Source organism: Barbus barbus, assembly GCF_936440315.1.
Source record: "Barbus barbus genome assembly, chromosome: 42".
Lineage (NCBI taxonomy): Eukaryota > Metazoa > Chordata > Actinopteri > Cypriniformes > Cyprinidae > Barbus > Barbus barbus.
In genome coordinates this window covers 27,239,741-27,260,195 of record NC_136720.1, presented here as the reverse complement: position 1 = coordinate 27,260,195, position 20,455 = coordinate 27,239,741, and the positions used below count along the sequence as shown (strand labels likewise).

The 20,455-nt window shown below is 39.8% G+C and overlaps 1 protein-coding gene across 2 annotated transcripts in view; it reads right to left on the bottom strand.

Moving 5' to 3' along the window:
• The window catches only part of LOC306861365 (low-density lipoprotein receptor-related protein 6-like), a 63,423-nt gene extending 47,646 nt beyond the window's left edge, over positions 1–15,777 (bottom strand). The window contains exons 1-3 of one of the 2 annotated variants that reach the window (XM_079403585.1): positions 15,503–15,777; positions 9,627–10,026; positions 370–567 (exon numbers count right to left, since the gene is read on the bottom strand). In XM_079403585.1, the coding sequence (XP_079259711.1) occupies positions 370–567; positions 9,627–10,026; positions 15,503–15,557 (653 nt within the window). In that variant the 5' untranslated portion in view covers positions 15,558–15,777. The remainder of the gene's footprint in view (positions 1–369; positions 568–9,626; positions 10,027–15,502) is intronic. The other variant, XM_079403586.1, reaches the window with a different exon arrangement.
• Between the last annotated feature and the right edge of the window lie 4,678 nt (positions 15,778–20,455).

Here is a 20,455-nt window from a genome sequence, read left to right as displayed (position 1 = left end):
GTATGGGTCACCATACTTGACAGTATGTCACTTCACTTCACTTCAAAAGTAAGAATTTGACTCGAGAGATGATGCACACTTTTAGAAAAAAATGGTTTTATAAAGATAAAAATGCTTAAATGTAAAAATTTTAAACTTATTGGAAAAGATTAATTTCTATCAGTCTGAACTGACCACACAGAATATGAAGAATATCAAAAACTTTAGGAGTCAGCTGTCCACGGCAGTCCTTAAGATATCAGCACAATAACACTCAGCAAAATATCGTGTAATTTTCGATATCAATAAAATACCAGAAAACAGAGATATTATTTTTTGTCAATATCGCACACCCCCTAGCATGGACACACGGGACCGAGACGCTCTTACCGGCCCGAGCCGTCCAGGTTAGAGCGGTGGATGAAGTTGAACTTGGCGTCGGCCCAGTACAGTTTCTGCTGGCCATAGTCGAGGGTCAGTCCGTTTGGCCAGTAGATCTCAGAGTCGATGATGACCGAGCGATGCGTGCCGTCCATCCCAGCGCGCTCGATCTTCGGGATCTCGCCCCAATCCGTCCAATACATGAACCTGAGAAAACAGAAACTAACGTTAGTCGTAGGGTCCTATGATTTCCATGATGTGGAAAATACAGACGGAATCCAGTCATAAAAACGGAATTTACTGTATAACGCAGAATTTGCCACATTTTGGACGGATAGAAAGTAGGTCAGTACAGTTAACATGATAGGGACTAGTGTCTGTGAATATTAAGCTGCAAAAATACCATTTAAATAAGAATACTGTATGTTATGCACGTCTCTGTGTGAATGAATGGCGCAGACGCGCGGTTATATTTACTGCGCACACACTGAGCCTCTGCGGTCTCAATATATGAGGACATGAGCACACAAACATGATCTCTAGAACTGATCTGAGTCACTTCAGGAGTATTTTACAGTTTCTTTTGAGGAAAACCATCATCATATCATATATACAATCAGAAACATCTTCAGAGCAACCCGTCAAAATAAAGGTTTGCTTAACTGGAAGACACTGTGACAGAAATATTACTTACTGTAATGATAATATTACTACTAATAATAATTATTATTAAAATTATATTTAAGGAATATTTACCAGAATTTATTTAGCAGGAAAAATATCAATACACAACACAGTATTTCTGAAAAATAAATTAAATAAATTACTTATAAAATTTATTAATTAGAGATGCTTTTGACTATTACAACTATAATGAAACCATTAAAATTAAATCCAGAAAAAAAAAAGAAAAAAAAAAATTAATTTCATTTAAAAAAAAAAAAAAAAAAAAAAAAACAATAGGGCCTTAATTTAATTTTTGTTAAACCTGCAATACATTGCTGTTAAATTGTGCAAGCTCTATGATTCAATTAATTTGACATGCTTTTTAAATAAAATCATTAAAAATCCGCCTGCTCCTTTTTTAATCCCCATAAATCATAAAGTGCCGCAGAGTTTATCGATCACAGAATCTGTACAGTGTGACATCACACTTCACAAGCCCCGCCCACGACTGTTGACCGACACCGCTGTATCAGCAGAGACCCCGCCCAGAGTGAGCCGCACACCATCCGCCATGTTTATCTTCACGCTACAGCACTTAAAAGCAGCTTTCAAACTAAAAATGTCATCTTATTACAGCTATAGATGTTATTCGGTCATAATAAATCATAATAAATTATCTGTGCATTTTGAGCTGACACTTCACAGACACATTCTGGGGACACCTGAGACTTACATTACAAAAATGTAAAAAGGGACATAATAGGTGCCCTAGAAAAATTTAAAATGGAAAAAAAAAACGGAATTTGGAAAATAAAATTAATAAAACTGATTTCATGGGGCACTAAAGACTGATGAGGAGCAGCAACGCATCGCATTAAACACATTCACAGCAATCAACGCGTCACAGAGCGGCTTTATTCTTTGTCTGATCAGTGACAGAATTTGCTCACACACACACACACACCTTCTGCGCAAAAACATTAGTCTTGTAAAAACGATTTTAACTTTAAGATACAATGACGTTCAAAGAGTTTATCAAACTCAAAATGACGTCCTGCAACGGAAGGAGAAACACAAACAGATAAAACCATCAGTGAAACTCTGAAAAACAGCATGTGAACCACAACCACTGACGACCTTTGACCTTTGGCAGAGCGGATGAGGAGGCCGTGAGCCGCACGAGGGTCAGGGAGCAGGAGACTCGTGTTTCAGTCACTCCTCACGCTGACGTTATATTTTGGTGGAGAAGCAGTTTCCCTGCGACTCAAACTACTGCACTTATAACCAACCCGGTTAACCCGGTTAACTCTACCAGCTTCATGTCACATGACTGCACAATCACGCCGGCGGATCAATGCCATAGTGATCAAACCGTCTCATTTAGAATTCATACAAGAACAATCCACAATCTGGGTTTCGAGAGTTGATACAAAAAACTAATTAAATCCTAGAGATGTAAAATTAAAATAAAATTAAAGAATCAAAATAAAACAAAAATTAATCAAATATAATAGTAAAATAATTTGTAATGAAATAGGGTTTGGAAATTATAAGATATCAAAATACAACACTCACTAAAAAAAAACTATTAAAAAAAAAAATGCAGTTGAAATTATTTATTTTATTTTAATGATTTTAAAAAACCTAAAGTTAAATTAATAAAATTCTACAATAGATCAAGTTTGTTTTTAAACGCATGTGCAGAAAAAATGAACAATCATTTAAATATGAAATTAAACAAACTACATCACCACAGCCAAAAACGCCTCAACCAATGAGGACACAGTCAGAAATCAGTCTGCCCACCCCTGAAGGCGTGTGTGTGTGTGAGTGACTCATCTGCACTCACACGCACACACACACACACACACACACACACTCTGGTGTGAACGGGGCGGGACGTCTCAGGAATGTGTGAGTCTGGTGTGAAGCAGGAATGTGTGATCTGTCGTTTGTACAGCTGCAGCTCCGACACCATCAGCGCATGATGATGATGCGTTTCCTGTGCGTGAGGCGACAAATACCTCAGATGCCTTTCATACAGTAGAAGCCTAACCCTAGAACTACAACCAGGAAGATTCACAATGAAAGAGACGATAAGCTGCAATGACGTCATCACACTGCTGTGAAGCACCGCCCACTCGCCTGTCAATCATCCACGGTACGAGCGAAACAAACACATGGCGCTTTGTGAACAACATGAATCAAATAAAGACACAAAAGCAGAATCAGCAGCGCAGAGATGCACAAACACACGTTACATCCGTGATTTCACAACCCAACCGCACCGCTAACGAGACGGCGCAGTCTGACGAGGAATCACATGACCCTCTGATTGATTCAGAAGCATGTGATTGGACATCAGAGTCAGAAGCGCTCTCTTTCACACCAAACCCTCGATCCTGATCAGCTCATGAATAGATGTGGTGTGGGATCGACATGCAAACCAAGCGAGGCTTACTCTGACCTGAAGCTAGTCTGCTATTAATGTTATGGCTATATTCACTGACAAAAATATAAAGTAGCTATATATAAACATCAAATAAAAACAAATGATAAAGAGAGCTGGAAGACATTACACATGACATACAAATGCAGGCGATTCAGAACAAACATATATTTGATATTTAACTGCAATAAAGTAATTTGAATCTGTGCAGACAATCATAGATCACACCAGCTCAATCAGATGTATATAAACAAATATTAGTATTGTAATCTTACAGTTAATAATAATAAAATGTATATTATTTCCAAAATGCTACTTTATTTTACAGTGAAATATTTCTTAATTTATTTAGTAATTTGTATTTATTATTATAATTTTTTTTTTGTATTCAAAGAATCATGTGACACTGAAGACTGGAGTAATGATGCTGAAAATACAGCGCTGCGTCACAGAAATAACTTCTATTTTAAACTATATTCAGAATAAACTAACCCAGCTCTCCGTCCCCACCTCCGTCTGCCAGTGGATCAACAGCTTCCTGACAGACAGACAGCAGTTAGTAAAGCTTGATAAATCCACATCCAGCACTCGAACCATCAGCACTGGAGCTCCTCAGGGCTGCGTACTCTCCCCACTGCTCTTCTCCCTCTACACCAACGACTGCACATCTAAAGACCTCGCTGTCAAGCTCCTGAAGTTTGCAGACGACACCACACTGATCGGCCTCATCCAGGACGGTGACGAGTCTGCTTACAGACAGGAGGTTAAGGAGCTGGCTGTCTGGTGCAGTCTCAACAACCTGGAGCTTAACACGCTCAAAACTGTGGAGATGATCGTGGACTTCAGGAGAAACCCCCCTGCTCTCCCCCCACTCACCATCATGAACAGCACCGTGACTGCAGTGGAGTCATTCAGATTCCTGGGCATCACTATCTCCCAGGACCTGAAGTGGGATATTCACATTGACTCCATTGTCAGGAAGGCCCAGCAGAGGATGTACTTTCTTCGCCAGCTGAGGAAGTTCAACCTGCCACAGGACTTACTGAAACAGTTCTACTCTGCCATCATTGAATCCATCCTCTGCACTTCAATAACTGTCTGGTTCAGCTCAGCTACCAAATCTGACCTCAGAAGACTATGGAGGGTAGTCCGGACTGCTGAGCGAATCATTGGTACAACCCTCCCCACTCTCCAAGAACTGTACTCATCCAGAGTGAGCAAAAGGGCTGGTAAAATCACTCTGGACCCTCACATCCAGCACACTCCCTCTTTGAACTGTTACCGTCTGGTCGACGCTACAGAGCTCTGAGCACCAGAACGACCAGACACAGGAACAGTTTCTTCCCTCAGTCAATACATCTCATGAACACTCAACAATAAACGTGGAACACACAACTAATACATTATCCATTCACCATACTCACTTATTTTATTTTTATTTTCTCATTTCTAATTTGCACATACTTGACCTGTACATACATAGTTGTCTATATTATATATTGTGTTTTTGCGGTTTTGTACATTGCCTTTTGGTTAATTGTTGTTATTCTTTTATTATCTGTGTCCTGTTGCTGTCTTTCTGTTGCACTGACAGCTTCTGTCACTACAGCAAATTCCTTGTATGTGTAAACATACTCGGCCAATAAAGCTCATTCTGATTCTGATTCTGATTAAAATAGGAAACTGATATTAGAAATTGCAATAAGATCTCACAATATTGCTGTGTTTTTGATCGAATAAATACAGCCTTGATGAGCAGAAGAGACTCCCTTAAAAACATTACAAATCTTACTGATCCTAAACTTTTGACAGGCAGTGTATAACCACAGAATTAGGGCCAAATTGTGCAGCCCTACAAACAAGCACAGCAAACCTGGAAAGTGTTCAGAATGCATTTTAAAGCACAAAGGCAAACCGTCATCAGAAAACAAACTATTTTTCCCTGAATTGTGAAGTATCAGGTGCGCTACCGTTTGGGCTTTCCCAGGTTGCATAAGTGCATTGATGACACAGACAGACTCAAACCCGTCAGAAACACGGTCCTCAGACCGGAACAAAAGCAACTGTGTTGGTCAATCTGAGGGACTGGATTACCCATCAGCCCTCGCTCGGGTTCCTACAGACTCACCTGGTTTAGCTGAAGGTAACACTAAACCTCCACAGCAGGAGAAGAGCTGCTGTGTTTCTCACTCAAACCTGGAGATTATAGTTTACGTCTCAAACGTGAACCATCGTGTGCTGTTGCTGAGACTGGACACAAGCGCTGATGAGACGGAGCTGTTCAGGAGAACATCACTCAAAGCAGAAACCAGCTACAAACACACAAACTCACGCATGGCGTCTTCAAACACTTCAACACTTGAGGAGTTCAGCCGAAGAGAGCTGACAATGCATCACTGAACCAACAACTAACTGACTTCAATCTACTGTTTACTAGGGTTGGCCGATAAATCCATAACGACAATTATCGCAATATAATTTTCCTCGATAACAAGAGCTCGATGTGTGACCCCTGCAGCACAAAATCAGTCATCAGTAGCACAGGTATATTTGTAGCCATAGACAACAATACATTGTATGGGTCAAAATTATACATTTCTCTTTTATGACAAAAATCATTAGGATATTAAGATCATGTTCCATGAAGATATTTAGTACATTTCCTACCGTAAATATATCAAAACTTCATTTTTGATTAGTAATATGCAGAATCTTAATTTTTGTCTGAACACAAAAAATACATCTACTGTAGATAATACCAGTCACTAAATGAGGACAAATCCATTCTGGCTAGAGCTCAAAAAACCTGAACAATTATTTCCTCTCAAACAGGAGGACAACGGCACAGAAAACACAATGAACATCACAAGAGCTAAAGCAAAGCATATATAAACACTGAGCTCAACCAATGGAGTGTGTTTGGGGCGGAGCTATCTGTCTGACTGACCAATGACAGAGAGGGAGTGTTTGAAACATTGGTTATTTTTGCAGAGCCGTTTATGAAGGCAAATGTCACACAAATGATTTTTTTGTGAAAACTTGTGAAAAGAAATAAACGCAAACTCCTTCACTGGCCAAACAGGAGAAAAAATTAAAAATAAAAGCTTCCCTACTGCTGCCTTCAGAAATTGTTCAAATACAAATTTTGACAAGTTGATGGACAATATAATAGACATGCTGGACAATATGATAACAATACGAGAGACCCTCAGGATTCAGAAAACTGGTCATAGGGATAAAACTGGTTTGATGATAAATCATGATAAAATTCCCCACAGCTAGTATTACAGTTTTATTTTTAATTATCATTAACACCGTATTAGATTACCGTGATTTGAACAGCTGAGGATAGATAAATACTATCCAGCATAGGACAGTCGTGGCCTAATGGTTAGAGAGTTGGACTTGTAACCTGAAGGTCGAGGGTTCGAGTCTCGGGCCGGCAGGGATTGTAGGTGGGGGGGTGAATGTCCAGCGCTCTCTCCACCCTCAATACCACGACTGAGGTGCCCTTGAGCAAGACACCGAACCCCCAACTGCTCCCCGGGCGCCGCAGCATAAATGCCCACTGCTCCGGGTGTGTGTTCACAGTGTGTGTGTTCACTGCTGTGTGTGTTCACTGCTGTGTGTGTGTGTGTGTGTTCACTGCTGTGTGTGTGTGTGTGTGTGTTCACTGCTGTGTGTGTGTGTGTGTTCACTGCTGTGTGTGTGTGTTCACTGCTGTGTGTGTGTGTTCACTGCTGTGTGTGTGTGTGTGTGTGTGTTCACTGCTGTGTGTGTGTGTGTGTGTTCACTGCTGTGTGTGTGTGTGTTCACTGCTGTGTGTGTGTGTGTTCACTGCTGTGTGTGTGTGTGTTCACTGCTGTGTGTGTGTGTGTGTTCACTGCTGTGTGTGTGTGTGTGTGTGTGTGTGTGTGTGTGTTCACTGCTGTGTGTGTGTGTGTTCACTGCTGTGTGTGTGTGTGTGTTCACTGCTGTGTGTGTGTGTGTTCACTGCTGTGTGTGTGTGTGTGTGTGTGTGTTCACTGCTGTGTGTGTGTGTGTGTTCACTGCTGTGTGTGTGTGTGTGTTCACTGCTGTGTGTGTGTGTGTGTTCACTGCTGTGTGTGTGTGTGTGTTCACTGCTGTGTGTGTGTGTGTGTGTTCACTGCTGTGTGTACACTTGGATGGGTTAAATGCAGAGCACAAATTCAAAGTATGGCTCACCATACTTGGCCGTATGTCACATCATTTTCAAGCAGAGTTTTTTTAGCAAGAGTCTCGCGTTCGCACAGCAGCAGAGTAGTTTAGCGTTTATGCAAACAAAAATCATTTTAATTATTTGTTGATTTTAAATACAGCTAAAACTTGGTGAAATGGTTTGTGTTAGTACTTTGAGCATTTCCAGCACATTTTAAGAATACTTTGATAATACTTATAACCATGATAAATTTGCTCACTATAATCGTGATAAGACACCTTTCATACCGTTACATCTCTAGTTGGTCACGACTGATTTTCATCTGTATTGACAAAAGTCCTGAACGTTTTCAGAGCATGTGGTGTGATGAAAAGAGCAGAGCAAGACCTTCATTTAGTAGGAAATGAACAAACAACTCTTCATAACGTGACCAGAGACATGCGTTTTTCACAATCAGCTTGAACTAAAACGAGCCGGAAGAGACGGCTGCAGAGATCTCCAGCGGCTCTACATTCATCAAGCAGACCTGTAACTACCGGCCTGTTCAATATAAACATCCAGAAAACAAGACGCGACACGTCGCAGCTCCCAGAGCCGCTGCCGACAGACATGAGTGAGCCGCTCATAAAGCCCAGATAGAAATATCAGAAACGCTCACAGCTAGAGATGCATGGATCCGGTACTCAGGATCGGTATCGGCTCTGATACTAGCATTCTCTGCCGGATCAGGTATCGGTCAGACACGACTGATCCAAATCCCATATTGTGCGTATATTATTCTGTGTTATTGTTAAGCCCCACGAAAGCACAAAAACATTATAAAGCACCATAAACTGTGCACTATATTATTCCAAGTGTTCTGAAGCTGTTCCATATGAGGTGGAGTCCATATGTTTTAATATGAGGTAGAGATGAATATAAGTCGTTAAACTCAAGTCGACTCTTCTCGAACTCTGCTCTGCGGAGCGCTGTGACTCCGTGTTGCTTCAAACACATGCAAAAGTGCTTTGTGCCGCTCTGTACTGGAGCCTTACGTATTGTAATAAACTTTTGCGCAATGAAACACTATTAAGAGCCTTTCTTGTTCTGTCCCATCTATCATATGTTCCTGCCTCCATTTCTGTGCTAAACATTTAAATATAATGTCTTTTCATTTCATAGTACATATTTATATATAATTTATATTTATAGTTTTTTTTTTAATGAATGTATTTTGCAACAATACAAAGAGCAATGTGTAACATTTCAGTCCACTTTAGTAAACTTTTATTTGTTCCCCACTAAATAAAGTTGTTTCACTAAATGTTTAGATTTGATCAAATTGAGCATTCATGATTTTTCTAGAGTATCTTTTGCTGCTGAATTATCCACTAACCTAGTTTATAACAGTATTTTTGCCATAGATTGATTACATTTTTTCTAGTGCTGTCAAATGATTAATCGCAATTAATTGCATCCAAAATAAGTTTGTTTACATATGCGTGTGTATGCTGTGTATATTTATTATGTATATATAAAGACACAGCATATATTTTGAAAATATTTACATTTACGTATACATTTATATTCATATAAATATATTTAATATAAACGTAACATTTTTCTTAAATATATGCATGCATGTGTGTATTTATATATTCATAATAAATATACACAGTACACATACATATGTAAACAAAACGTTTATTTTGGATGTGATTAATCGTTTGACAGCACTAATCTTTTCATTTGTTTATTTTTCTTTAAAATGAAGTTGTGTAGCTGTATTGTGCTTCACACACAACAGAGAGACGATCAGGTCAACACACAGAAGTATAGACATTCTGCATTGATTTAAAAAAGAACTGCACTGGTATCGGATCGGAATCGGCAGATACTCAGGATTTTCAGTATCGGATTGGCTCTGAAAAAGCGTTATGGTAGCATCCCTGGTCACGGCGCACTGGATGTGGTGTGATCTGATCGACTCACCCTCGGGTTGGATCCAGAGCCACGGCTCTCGGCTGGTCCAGATCCTGCCAGAACAACACTTTCCGGTACGTCCCGTCCAGCTCGGCCACTTCTATCCGATTGGTCTCTGAGTCGGTCCAGTACAGCTTATTCCCCATCCAATCGCAGGCCAGGCCGTCCGGAGAGGCCAGACCGGACACGACTGTGGTCTGGAGCCCGTTGGGCGCCGACCCGTTAAACAACGTCCGTTTGATGGCCTCCTCGCTCACGTCGCTCCAGTAAATCAGTCCCTGCTCGTAAACGTAATCCACCGCCGCCGCGTCCTCCAAACCGCCGATCACCACCGTGGCGTTCCCTCGACCCTGAGCCGCGTCCACCAGCCGCAAGTCCCTCCGGTTCGCATACAAGAGGAGCGGCAGGCCTGCGGGAGACAGAGAGAACATGCAGAGGTCAGAGGTCACGCCGAAACAAATGAGCCTTCATGATTCAGTCATCAACCAGTGCACAACTAGGCTATTGAATTCAGTTCCCTTTTGCGTCTTAACGCAGAAATACACACAAACATTATGTCAAATTGTCTGTTTTGATGAGTAAACACACCTGGTCACATCTTAAGTGATTGTAAACTGTTGGTAGAATATCGCCATATTGAAACCTCGCAGTCAGTTTTAAAGGGGCAGCAGCCTAATTTTGTGTCCTTGCTGTTAATGAATCAAAATAAGAGGAAAACACTGGCTACTTTTGAATGAATCACTTCAGTAGCCCTAATAAGGATTAAAAAATGTGTCCCTGCAGCACAAAAGCAGTCATGAGTAACACAGGTATATCTGTAGCAATAGCCAACAATACATTGTATGGATCAAAATTATACATTTCTCTTTTATGACAAAAATCATTAGGATATTAAGATCATGTTCCATCAAGATATTTAGTAAGTAAGTAAGTAAGTAAGTCGTGACGTATTGTCAAGTATGGTGACCCATACTCGAAATTGGTGCTCTGCGTTTAACCCATCCAAGTGCACACACACACAGCAGTGAATAGTGAACAAATGCACACACACACACACACACACCGTGAACACACACCCGGAGCAGTGGGCAGCCATGCTGCGGCGCCCGGGGAGCAGTTGGGGGTTCGGTGCCTTGCTCAAGGGCACCTCAGTCGTGGTATTGAGGGTGGAGAGAGCGCTGGACATTCACTCCCCCCACCTACAATCCCTGCCGGCCCGAGACTCGAACCCACAACCTTTGGATTACGAGTCCGACTCTCTAACTATTAGGCCACAACTTCCCCCATTTCCTACCATAAATATATCAAAACTTCATTTTTGATTAGTAATATGCATTGCTAAGAACTTCATTTGAACAACTTTAAAGGAGATTTTCTCAATATTTAGATTTTTTTGCTCCCTCAGATTCCAGATTTTCTAATAGTTGTATCTCAGACAAATATTGTCCTATCATAACAAACCATACATCAATGGAGAGATTATTTATTCAGATTTCAGATGATGCATAAATCTCAATTTCAGAAAATTGACCCTTATGACTGGTTTTGTGCTCCAGGGTCACAAATGTCTGCTTAAATGAATGAAGGATGCATGTATGCAAATTGTTATAAATAATATAAGACTGGTAGCCCATTTCATTCAAAAGAGGACCATATTCTTTCATACTATGTAAATAGATGTTTTCTCTAATGATTTTAGAGAAATGTTTTAATAAATGCATTACACTTTAACTAAACCCAGTAGATTTTAGTCGACTAAAACTAGACTAAAACTAAAACAAATTCAGATGACTAAAATATGACTGAAACTAAGGGAGCTTTTCACACCTGCATCATTTAGTTCGGTTGAATCGCACTAGAGTTTGTTTTCTCTCTTGGTGCGGTTCGTTTGTGGTGAGAAAGGCCCAACGAACCAAGCGGTATCATAATTCATAACGGGAAATATGTTATATAAAAAGCAGCAGTCAGTGTCTTTTGTGTCTAGCAGTCAAGTGCTTCGAGTTCCCAGAAAAGCGCTATATAAATGTAACAAATTATTTTGTGAATGCAAGTTAGAATTTGTGAGAAACTTTGATTTTATTAGTTAGAATATTTGTTATTGCAGTTGAAAACCAAAGAGCACCTCTTCATATTAAAATGTTGTGTAATTAATTACTCTTCTCCGCGCATTACAAGAATGCTGTCCTGACGAAGCCTCGATTCACGCTGGCTGTAACTGCATTATAATATATATTATGTATGCATGTATGCATAATTATATACATACAATTATATTTCATATATATATATATATATATATATAGATAGATAGATAAATTATATATAGATAGATATATTAGAGAGGAATGAGCAGGACAGCTATAAAGCCGCAATAAACCCGCGGAGCAAACTTGTTAATCCATCTTGATGAATGCCGCAGAGAAACGTAAACAAGTGAACTCTGACCAATAAGAGGACAGCTTTACTCACATGTGACTTGCATAAACACATTTTGGTGCGCTTTACAATGTTGCCGTGTGAAAGCGAACCGAACCAAGAAGAAAATGCAACAATGTAACAAATGAATCCCTGTTTCGGAACAAAGCAAACAATCTACAGGTCTGAAAGCACCCTAAATGTCATTTTAGTCCAAAGACTAAGACTAAATCAAAATGAAGACTGGATTCCACACACACCATGATTCTTTTGATTCTGAATGATTCCACACTAGGGATGTAGTAATACAGTTAGTCCACGGTTCAATACGGTCCTCGGGTCTGATTGGCACACCAGAGTGTTTTTTTGCAACAAATTAACAACAAAATTCCTGTAAACCTCTGCACACTGGAAAAAGCATGGATTATTATATGTCTGTTTAACATTTCTGTTGAGAGATGTATTATTTTTCAGATTTTTACCCAAAATAGGATGGACTGGCCATTATTGAGTGCTATAAACACATGTAATGTGTGTTTCATTCATACTGGACGCCAGGGGGCGCCCTCGCACGGAAAAATTTATTTTTTCTACCGAATTTATTCGGTAGAAGTGTTTCTATCGTAGTTTATGCGCATGTTTTCTAAACGGATAAGAAATTTATCCTACTTAGTTGAGCGCATAAGTTTTTTTTATGTGCATTTTTAGAATTTATGCGCATCTTGGCGTTTCCATCCAGCGTTTTTTATGCGATATCCCAAAATGCACATAAAAACAGGTCAGTGGAAACATAGCTAGTGTCATGGGTTTGATTCTCAGGGTTTCTGCAAGTTTTATGAAGCTCCATTTAAGACCAAGTAAAGAATTTGAGGACCAGATTGAAGGGAACCCAATATTAGGGGTGTAAGAAAATATCGATACACGTGAGTATTGCGATATCTTGTTTGGCGATACGGTATCGATTCTCCAAAACGGAATATCGATATTTAAAAAAAAAAAAATCATACAAGATTCATGGCAGTTGTTTCGTTTTGAGTTCATATCCCGACCGCTAGTCTTCATCTCTGAACTTAAACAGTGACAGGAAACACTAGCATCAGCGCACTCCACTACTGTTAGCGTTAATATAGTTCGTGTCGGGGGTGTTTGGTGCAGGTGGGGGGTTCACGCGGAACATAAACACAAACTGAAAAACCTGTGAAATCCAACCTGAAAAGCTGTGAGAATGTTTAACATCTGTATTTATTTGATTGTTTTACAATTGTTTAGTTTTCTTCAGGAATCCTGCAAGCTCTTTATTTTTCATTGATATTAAGCCGATGTCATTTTTTGTTCAGATCAAATGTTATGACATTGTATGTCACAATTATAAACTTAAACTGTGAAACTTTAAAGTAGAGTCTATAAATATATATTTTTCTTTTTATACATGCATTTAACTAAAGAATCCTGCAAGCGCTTGAATATTTGCCCTTTGCTCGTCCTGCACAGAAGTGCTTCAGTAATGTTGAGTGTTACAGGGACTGATTATTACTAATACACATCCCAGTGCGTTCTGGTTAAACTATTGTTATTTATTTATTTTTGCTAAGGTTTGCATATGGTGGTGTGTTCTTAATGACAGCTTTCCTAAAATATATATATCCTATTCCTAAAATAAGAAATATCCCAATATATCGCCTTGTTTACAGCATCTATCGCAACCCCATATCATGATACGTATCGTATCGCCAGATTCTTGCCAATACACAGCCCTACCCAATGTGTCTATATGTCCTCTAAACGTAAATGAGTTGTATTAGCAACTTCAAACAGATCTGTATTACTTTTCAATTCAATTCACAAAAAAAAAAAAGCTTAAGAATATGAAAAGAACTTACTGTGCCTTGACAAAAATTATGTTCTTCCTCAGTGTTTGGGTCTTGTTTTCCAGTACAAATGTCTACATAAATCAAAATACTTTTGCAAAATGAAACGAGACGACTTGTTTTCTGAGAAAATGATCAAATTGGAGTGAGTTTATAGTTAAAACAAGAACAAATCTGCCAGTGGGCTCAAAAAACTCCAAAACGTTCTCAGACCTCATTAGAAGATCTTTGTTCTTGTTTTAAGCATAAACTCAATTTTGCTCAATTTCTCAAGACTTCATAATTTTGCATATCCAGTAAATGTATCTTGATTTAAGAAGTTTAGACATTTTTACTGGAAAACAAAGCAAAAAAAATAGTGTGGAGGGTTTTATTTGCAGTACATGCAACAATTAATGCCACAACTTTGTTTATATTCATATTTTTGCTCTGATTTAAGACATTAATCTGTGTTAACTACCTGACATGTGAACCTAGATTGCTTTTAAGTGTAATTTTCATGCGCAAACACCTACTCTACTATTGCCCCGAAACTAAACAAAAGAATCAAATCTCAGGAACGAATCACTTCAGATAAAATCAGCAGGACTCCACCAGTGATCTCCATCATCTTACTGTACAGCCGTACTCCTGTGTTTTGCATTTGTGTCCATAAAACCTTTTAGGTTATGAAAAATCCAAATTAACTGTTATTTCTTCCAAAGAAAGAATGATTCCTGCGTATCCAGTGAGCGTGATGGAGGCCTGTGTGTGTGTGTGTGTGTGTGTGTGTGTGAGAGAGAGAGTGTGTGTGTGTCTCTCTCTGCAGGGATCTGGCACTGAATCAAACCTCAATTTGACACATCCACCACAAAACACCGGCACATTGCGACGGAGGGCAACCTCAACCTTCTCGCCTCCAGCCGGCGGCCTGTTTTCCTAACATGGGGAATTTCCTTTTCCAAATATTTGGGAAGTTGCAGAACTCCGGGAGACTCAGTGAAGCCCGTGCCAGACTCAGCCAAGAGCAAACAGAAGAAATACTGAGCTTTTTGGACACTTAATACTTGGCCTCAGATCATGTCAACCATTTAGCTGATCTTTTACACACTTTTTCAGAGTTTCTTGCTGCTGGCTGTTGTTTGTCTGTCTCACACACACACACACACACACACACACACACACACACCTGAACAGCTGTTAAACACAACACACTCACATTAAGGCTAAAAGTGATTCTCCAGTGCAGAAAGACTATCTGAATCAAAGAAACAATCAGTTTGAGTCCTTCCACACATATAACTGAAGCAGGAGAGCCGGATCTCACACAAAACTCGCTCACAGGCCACAAATTAGAGCCAAAATCACTGAGATATTCGAGCCTTTCGGAACAAAAGCAGCTAAAAAGTAGCGTTACTTAGCTATCTAGACGAAACCAGATTCACACGACCGAGGGAACGAACAAAACAAACACGATACACATCAACCAACAAACAAACAAACAAACAGACAGCAGAGCTAAGCTTAGCATCGAGCGACACGGATTTAACGACGCGACCGATTCACACACAAGGAGACTCGGTTCTGAGGCGATTCCTCGCTGTAACGTTAAATGAAACTCACCGCGTATCTGCAAACACAAAGTACACAGTAAGAGACTCTGTATCACGGCACCCATCTTCAACGCTCAGCCGCGCCGCTTCGCTCGCATCGCTCCGGCTGCGTGTGTCTGTGATTCGGATTCCTCGCGCTGAAGCTCCGCGGCGGGTTTTCATCGATTTGATTGTTTCTGTGTTTCAGTGTGACCGCGACATCTTGTCCGTCCGTCTCCTTCCGCTCACAGGAAAAATGCCCGGTCGCTTCCAAACCCTTCCCCCTCTCCCTCTCCCTCTCCCTCCGTCGCGCTTCCTCTGCTGCTCTTCTGCTCGCTATTGTTGCGTTTCATCGCATTCGCGTCTCTTTCTCTGTCTGAGATCACAGCGCGGCGGAGACGCAGAACAAACGGGTTAATGTGGCGCGGATGAAGGCAGGGAAGCGCATTCCGATGGGACTAGTTTTTCACGCAGCGGTTCGTGATGCGGCTCGAAACACAAAGCGCCACGAACCCGAATTATATTTCATTATTACTCACTTTGTCTCTCATTTGCTCTCCATTATCACAGCATATTGCGGACACGTATTATGGGAGTCTATTAGGCTCTCTCTCTTTATTAGTTTTTTTATTTCTTTATTATTTTTTATTTAGTTTGCAGTGATATTATACTAAATAATATACATTAAGCTACATAATGTGTATATATGTTGCTACGTTTTTTGTTTTTTTACATGTCAATAAAATATCCATCTTCAGTCAGAATGAGTCTCTATCAACAGCTATAAGAGCATAATAAAACTGATAGAGATATATGTGTGAGTCCTGCAGTAATATATAGGTAAGTGTGATATATACAGATGTGTTATACACCGCCTTCTTGTGGAGATAATAAACAATTTGTGCAAGTTTCAGAAAAAAAATGTCATTGCATTTCAGATATAAAATTATACATCTCATTTGCCTCATTAAATTGTATTTGTATTGAGTATATGAAGAGTTTATTTACAAAAACAGATAACCCCGGGGGTTTATTTATTTTTATAATAATCCTGTTTTTTTATTGTTATCGTGTTTTATTGTGTTAGTTGTATTTTTTAGTTATTTTTACCTCATCAAAATAACCCGACCGTAGTTTTAATTGAGATTAATTGAAATGCACGATGAAAAAACAAGTTTTTAAAAATAGAGTTATCTGTTTTTGCAAATGAACTCTTCATAAGATTTCTAATGTCATTTGAAAGAAACTCACCAAGACTACATTTATTTGATCAGAAATACAGTATAAATTGTGAAATATTATTATTTTATGTTTGTTTTCTATGTGAATATGTGTTAATCTGTAATGTATTTCTGTGATCTGCAGCTGTATTTTCAGCATCATTACTCCAGTCTTCAGTGTCACATGATCTTCAGAAATCATAATAATATACTGATTTACTGATCAACAAACATTTATCATTATTATCAATGTTGAACAGCTGCACTAACAAGTATTCTAAACGAGCTTTTGAAACATTATTGTCTGTCACTTATTGTTGCTTGTGTATTTGCAGAACTCATAAAAATGAACCTTCAACACTCTTGTTTTAAATCAGAATATAATAAATCTTTTAAATACTGAAAAACACTCAGTTTTATTTCTTGCAAGAGAAATAATCACATTAATCTCAAGGTGTCTGTAAAAGCCACGGCCCACCAAAGATGTACCAACAACATTAGAAAATACAGAAGAAGAATAAGATCGAAACAAACTGAATGAACCGGACAGATTTCTGAATCTCATGCAGTTGTTCAGTGATCATTAAAGCAGACAATCATCCAAAAAAACGCAGTGAATTACAAACAGCCACATTCATTCGCTCGTTCAGTTACAGTGAAAACATGAAACGCATGTGAGGATCTCGCCAGTGCTCACGTCAGATGATAGAGGTGCACATCCATTAGTGAAGGAGATCTGTGCTCTGGATCAGGAAAACACAGTGAGAGAAACAGCCAGGATATCAGTGCACTTATAAACCAAACACGAGCCAAAGAAACGTCTTGCAGGAGTGATGCTGCTCACCATCGCACTCCACCTGAGTTCAGTGTATTGCTTTTGATTTCTCTCCTTCAATCTCTATTCACAGATGAAGCGTCGACAGCGTTCAGTGTCTACACCAAACAGCCTAAATATTCAAATACAAAGCTTTTTCCCAGTGATCTAACAGGAAAACACATTTCTCCATCAGATGGCGTTTAAACCTCGTAGTGCAGGTCATTGAGCTCCAGTCTGGTGTAGTGACGTCTGTCGAAGGACTCCATGGCTTTACGGGCCACCAGAGCGAGGATGAGCGTGAGGAAGACGAGCGTGATCACCACGATGGCCACCAGGCTGTTCTTCCACATCACTCGAGACACCTTGGGCTTCCCCGGAAGAGACTGAACGGGACGACTGAAATCCCGGCGCTTCGGGTCGCTCTCCAGCTCAATCAGCGCTGCTGTGCTTGTAGTTGTAGTTATAGTTGTGGTTGTGGTTGTAGTTGCGGGTGTGGTTGCGGGTGTGGTTGTGGTTGTAGTTGCAGGTGTGGTTGTGGTTGTAGTTGCAGGTGTGGTTGTGGTTGTAGTTGCAGGTGTTGTGGTTGTAGTTGCAGGTGTGGTTGTGGTTGTAGTTGCAGGTGTTGTGGTTGTAGTTGCAGGTGTGGTTGTGGTTGTAGTTGCAGGTGTTGTGGTTGTAGTTGCAGGTGTGGTTGTAGTTGCAGGTGTGCTGCTCGTCGGGACCGTTGTGAATCTGCCAGGCTTCACTGAATGCATCTCTGGTCTCGAGGGTTTGCTGGGTTTCTTGGGTCGGTTGGGTTTGATGGGTGACCGTGGCGCTTTAGTGCTGCTGCTTTTAGTGGAGGAGGACTGTGTGGTGCTGGTTGCTGTGGTAGTGGATGCGGTCGTCATAGCGACGGTTTCCAGCATCTCGGGTGATTCTGACTCAGTCAGCGCTGCTTCGGTGGCTTCACTGCTGGATGTGGTGCTGGTGCTGGTTGTTGGTGCTGGTGTCGTGGGTGTAGTTGTAGGTGTTGTGGGTGTAGTTGTAGGTGTGGGTGTAGTCGCAGGTGTTGTGGGTGTAGTTGTAGGTGTGGGTGTAGTCGTGGTTGGCTGTGGTGCTGCAGGTTTGGCTGTAGTTCTTCCACTTCCTTTAGTTGTTGGATGAGTTAAACCTGAAAAATCAAATCAATAGCAGAAACCAAAGAGTGTTGTTTTAGTATCACTGAAGATACTATTGTAGTTTTTTTATTCGTAGTCTGAATTAGTTTTAATATTTTTAACTAATATAACTTTAACTTTGATATATTCAACTATCCCTAACCCAACTGGTGTTTGGTGATGAGTTTTTTGCTTTAGAGGTTTCTGCAGACCAGTCCAGTTCTTCCACACTGACTCATGTCATGTTAGAATAGAAAAGGGTTCTGTCCAAACTGTTGCTATAAAATTAGAAGCACACAATTCCCTAGAATATCTTTATATGCTTAAACATTAAGATTTGTTCTAAAGTAGTCAAACCTCTGGGGTGTCCCAATGTTTCTGTTTGCTGTTCTTCAGAAAAATCTTTCAGCTCCCACAAGATGCATCTTTTCACACTGAGAACAACTGAGGGACTCATATGCAGCTATTACAGAACGTTCAAACGCTCACTGATGCTCCAGAAGAAAAAACATGCACTAAGAGTAAATTTACAGGGTAAATTTAACTTATATTGTCTTCTGGGAAACATGCAAGTAACTTCTGTAGCTTCCAAAGGGCAGTACTAAATGCACATTCAGGGAACAACACAGTATTAAGAATAAAGGGGATGTAAACTTTTGAACGGGGTCATTTTTATACATTCAACTATTATTCTCTCTCATGGACTATATGTAAACATCTTTTATGTGAAATATCTTATTCAGGTCAGTACTAAATAAACAATAACATGCATTTTGTATGATAGCTCTTATTTTGGTAACATAATTAACATTTTGCAGATTCTGAATAGTATATGTAAACTTTTGACCTCAACTGTATATACACACACACACACACACATATATACACACACACACACACACACACACACTACTAGAAAAAGAAGGAGAGCATTTTCACCAACAAAACATGGATTGAAGCTATTAAAACCATGAAGTTATTTCTATCTTTTGCTGTAGTGTGTCAGTAGATCAGTTTACATTTCCAAACATTCCCTTTGCCATTAATTGTTATAATCCAGTGATATTTTTGTTTGCTCCACACAGTGATCTGATCTGATCATTATCCAGTCCGTCTGCGATTACATGAAGAATCAGAAAGAACAGAATCAGAAGAACTGAGGCGATATCCCCAAGAAACCACACCAGTGAAGTACTACAGGATAAACCTGAAGCGTGATTGCTGATGTTCCTGTGGTTCTGCTCACCCTTGAATATGTTGTAAGTGTTGACTCCAGCGTTGGCCGTCATCAGCGGGCAGTCTCTCTCGCTCGGACAGTGGAAGAGCTCACAGTTGAGATCTCCGAGCCTCTCCGGCGGTTTATACACCACCAGATTACACTTCAGCCCTGAGAGAGCACAGACGCAGATGAACAGCACTCGTTAGGGCTGTCAAAATGGCTGAAAAACTCAACTCAAATTTTTATCTTCAATATTATCAATATTTGAATCATATTCAAATTTAAAAGGCATAATTTCAGTTAGGGTGAAAAAAGCTTTTGGCTTCTCTCCTGAGACCACAAGAGCAAAATATTACTAATGCACGTTTATTACAGCAATAAGATAACGCTATTATCTGTGAAAAAGTGCATGATGTTTATAAAACAAATATGTGACCCTGGAGTACAAAACCAGTCATGAGGGTACATTTGTTTTAATTGAGATGTATACATCATCTGAAGCTGAATAAATAATATTTCCATTGATGTATGGTTTGTTAGGATAGGACAATATTTGTCTGAGATACAACTATTAGAAAATCTGGAATCT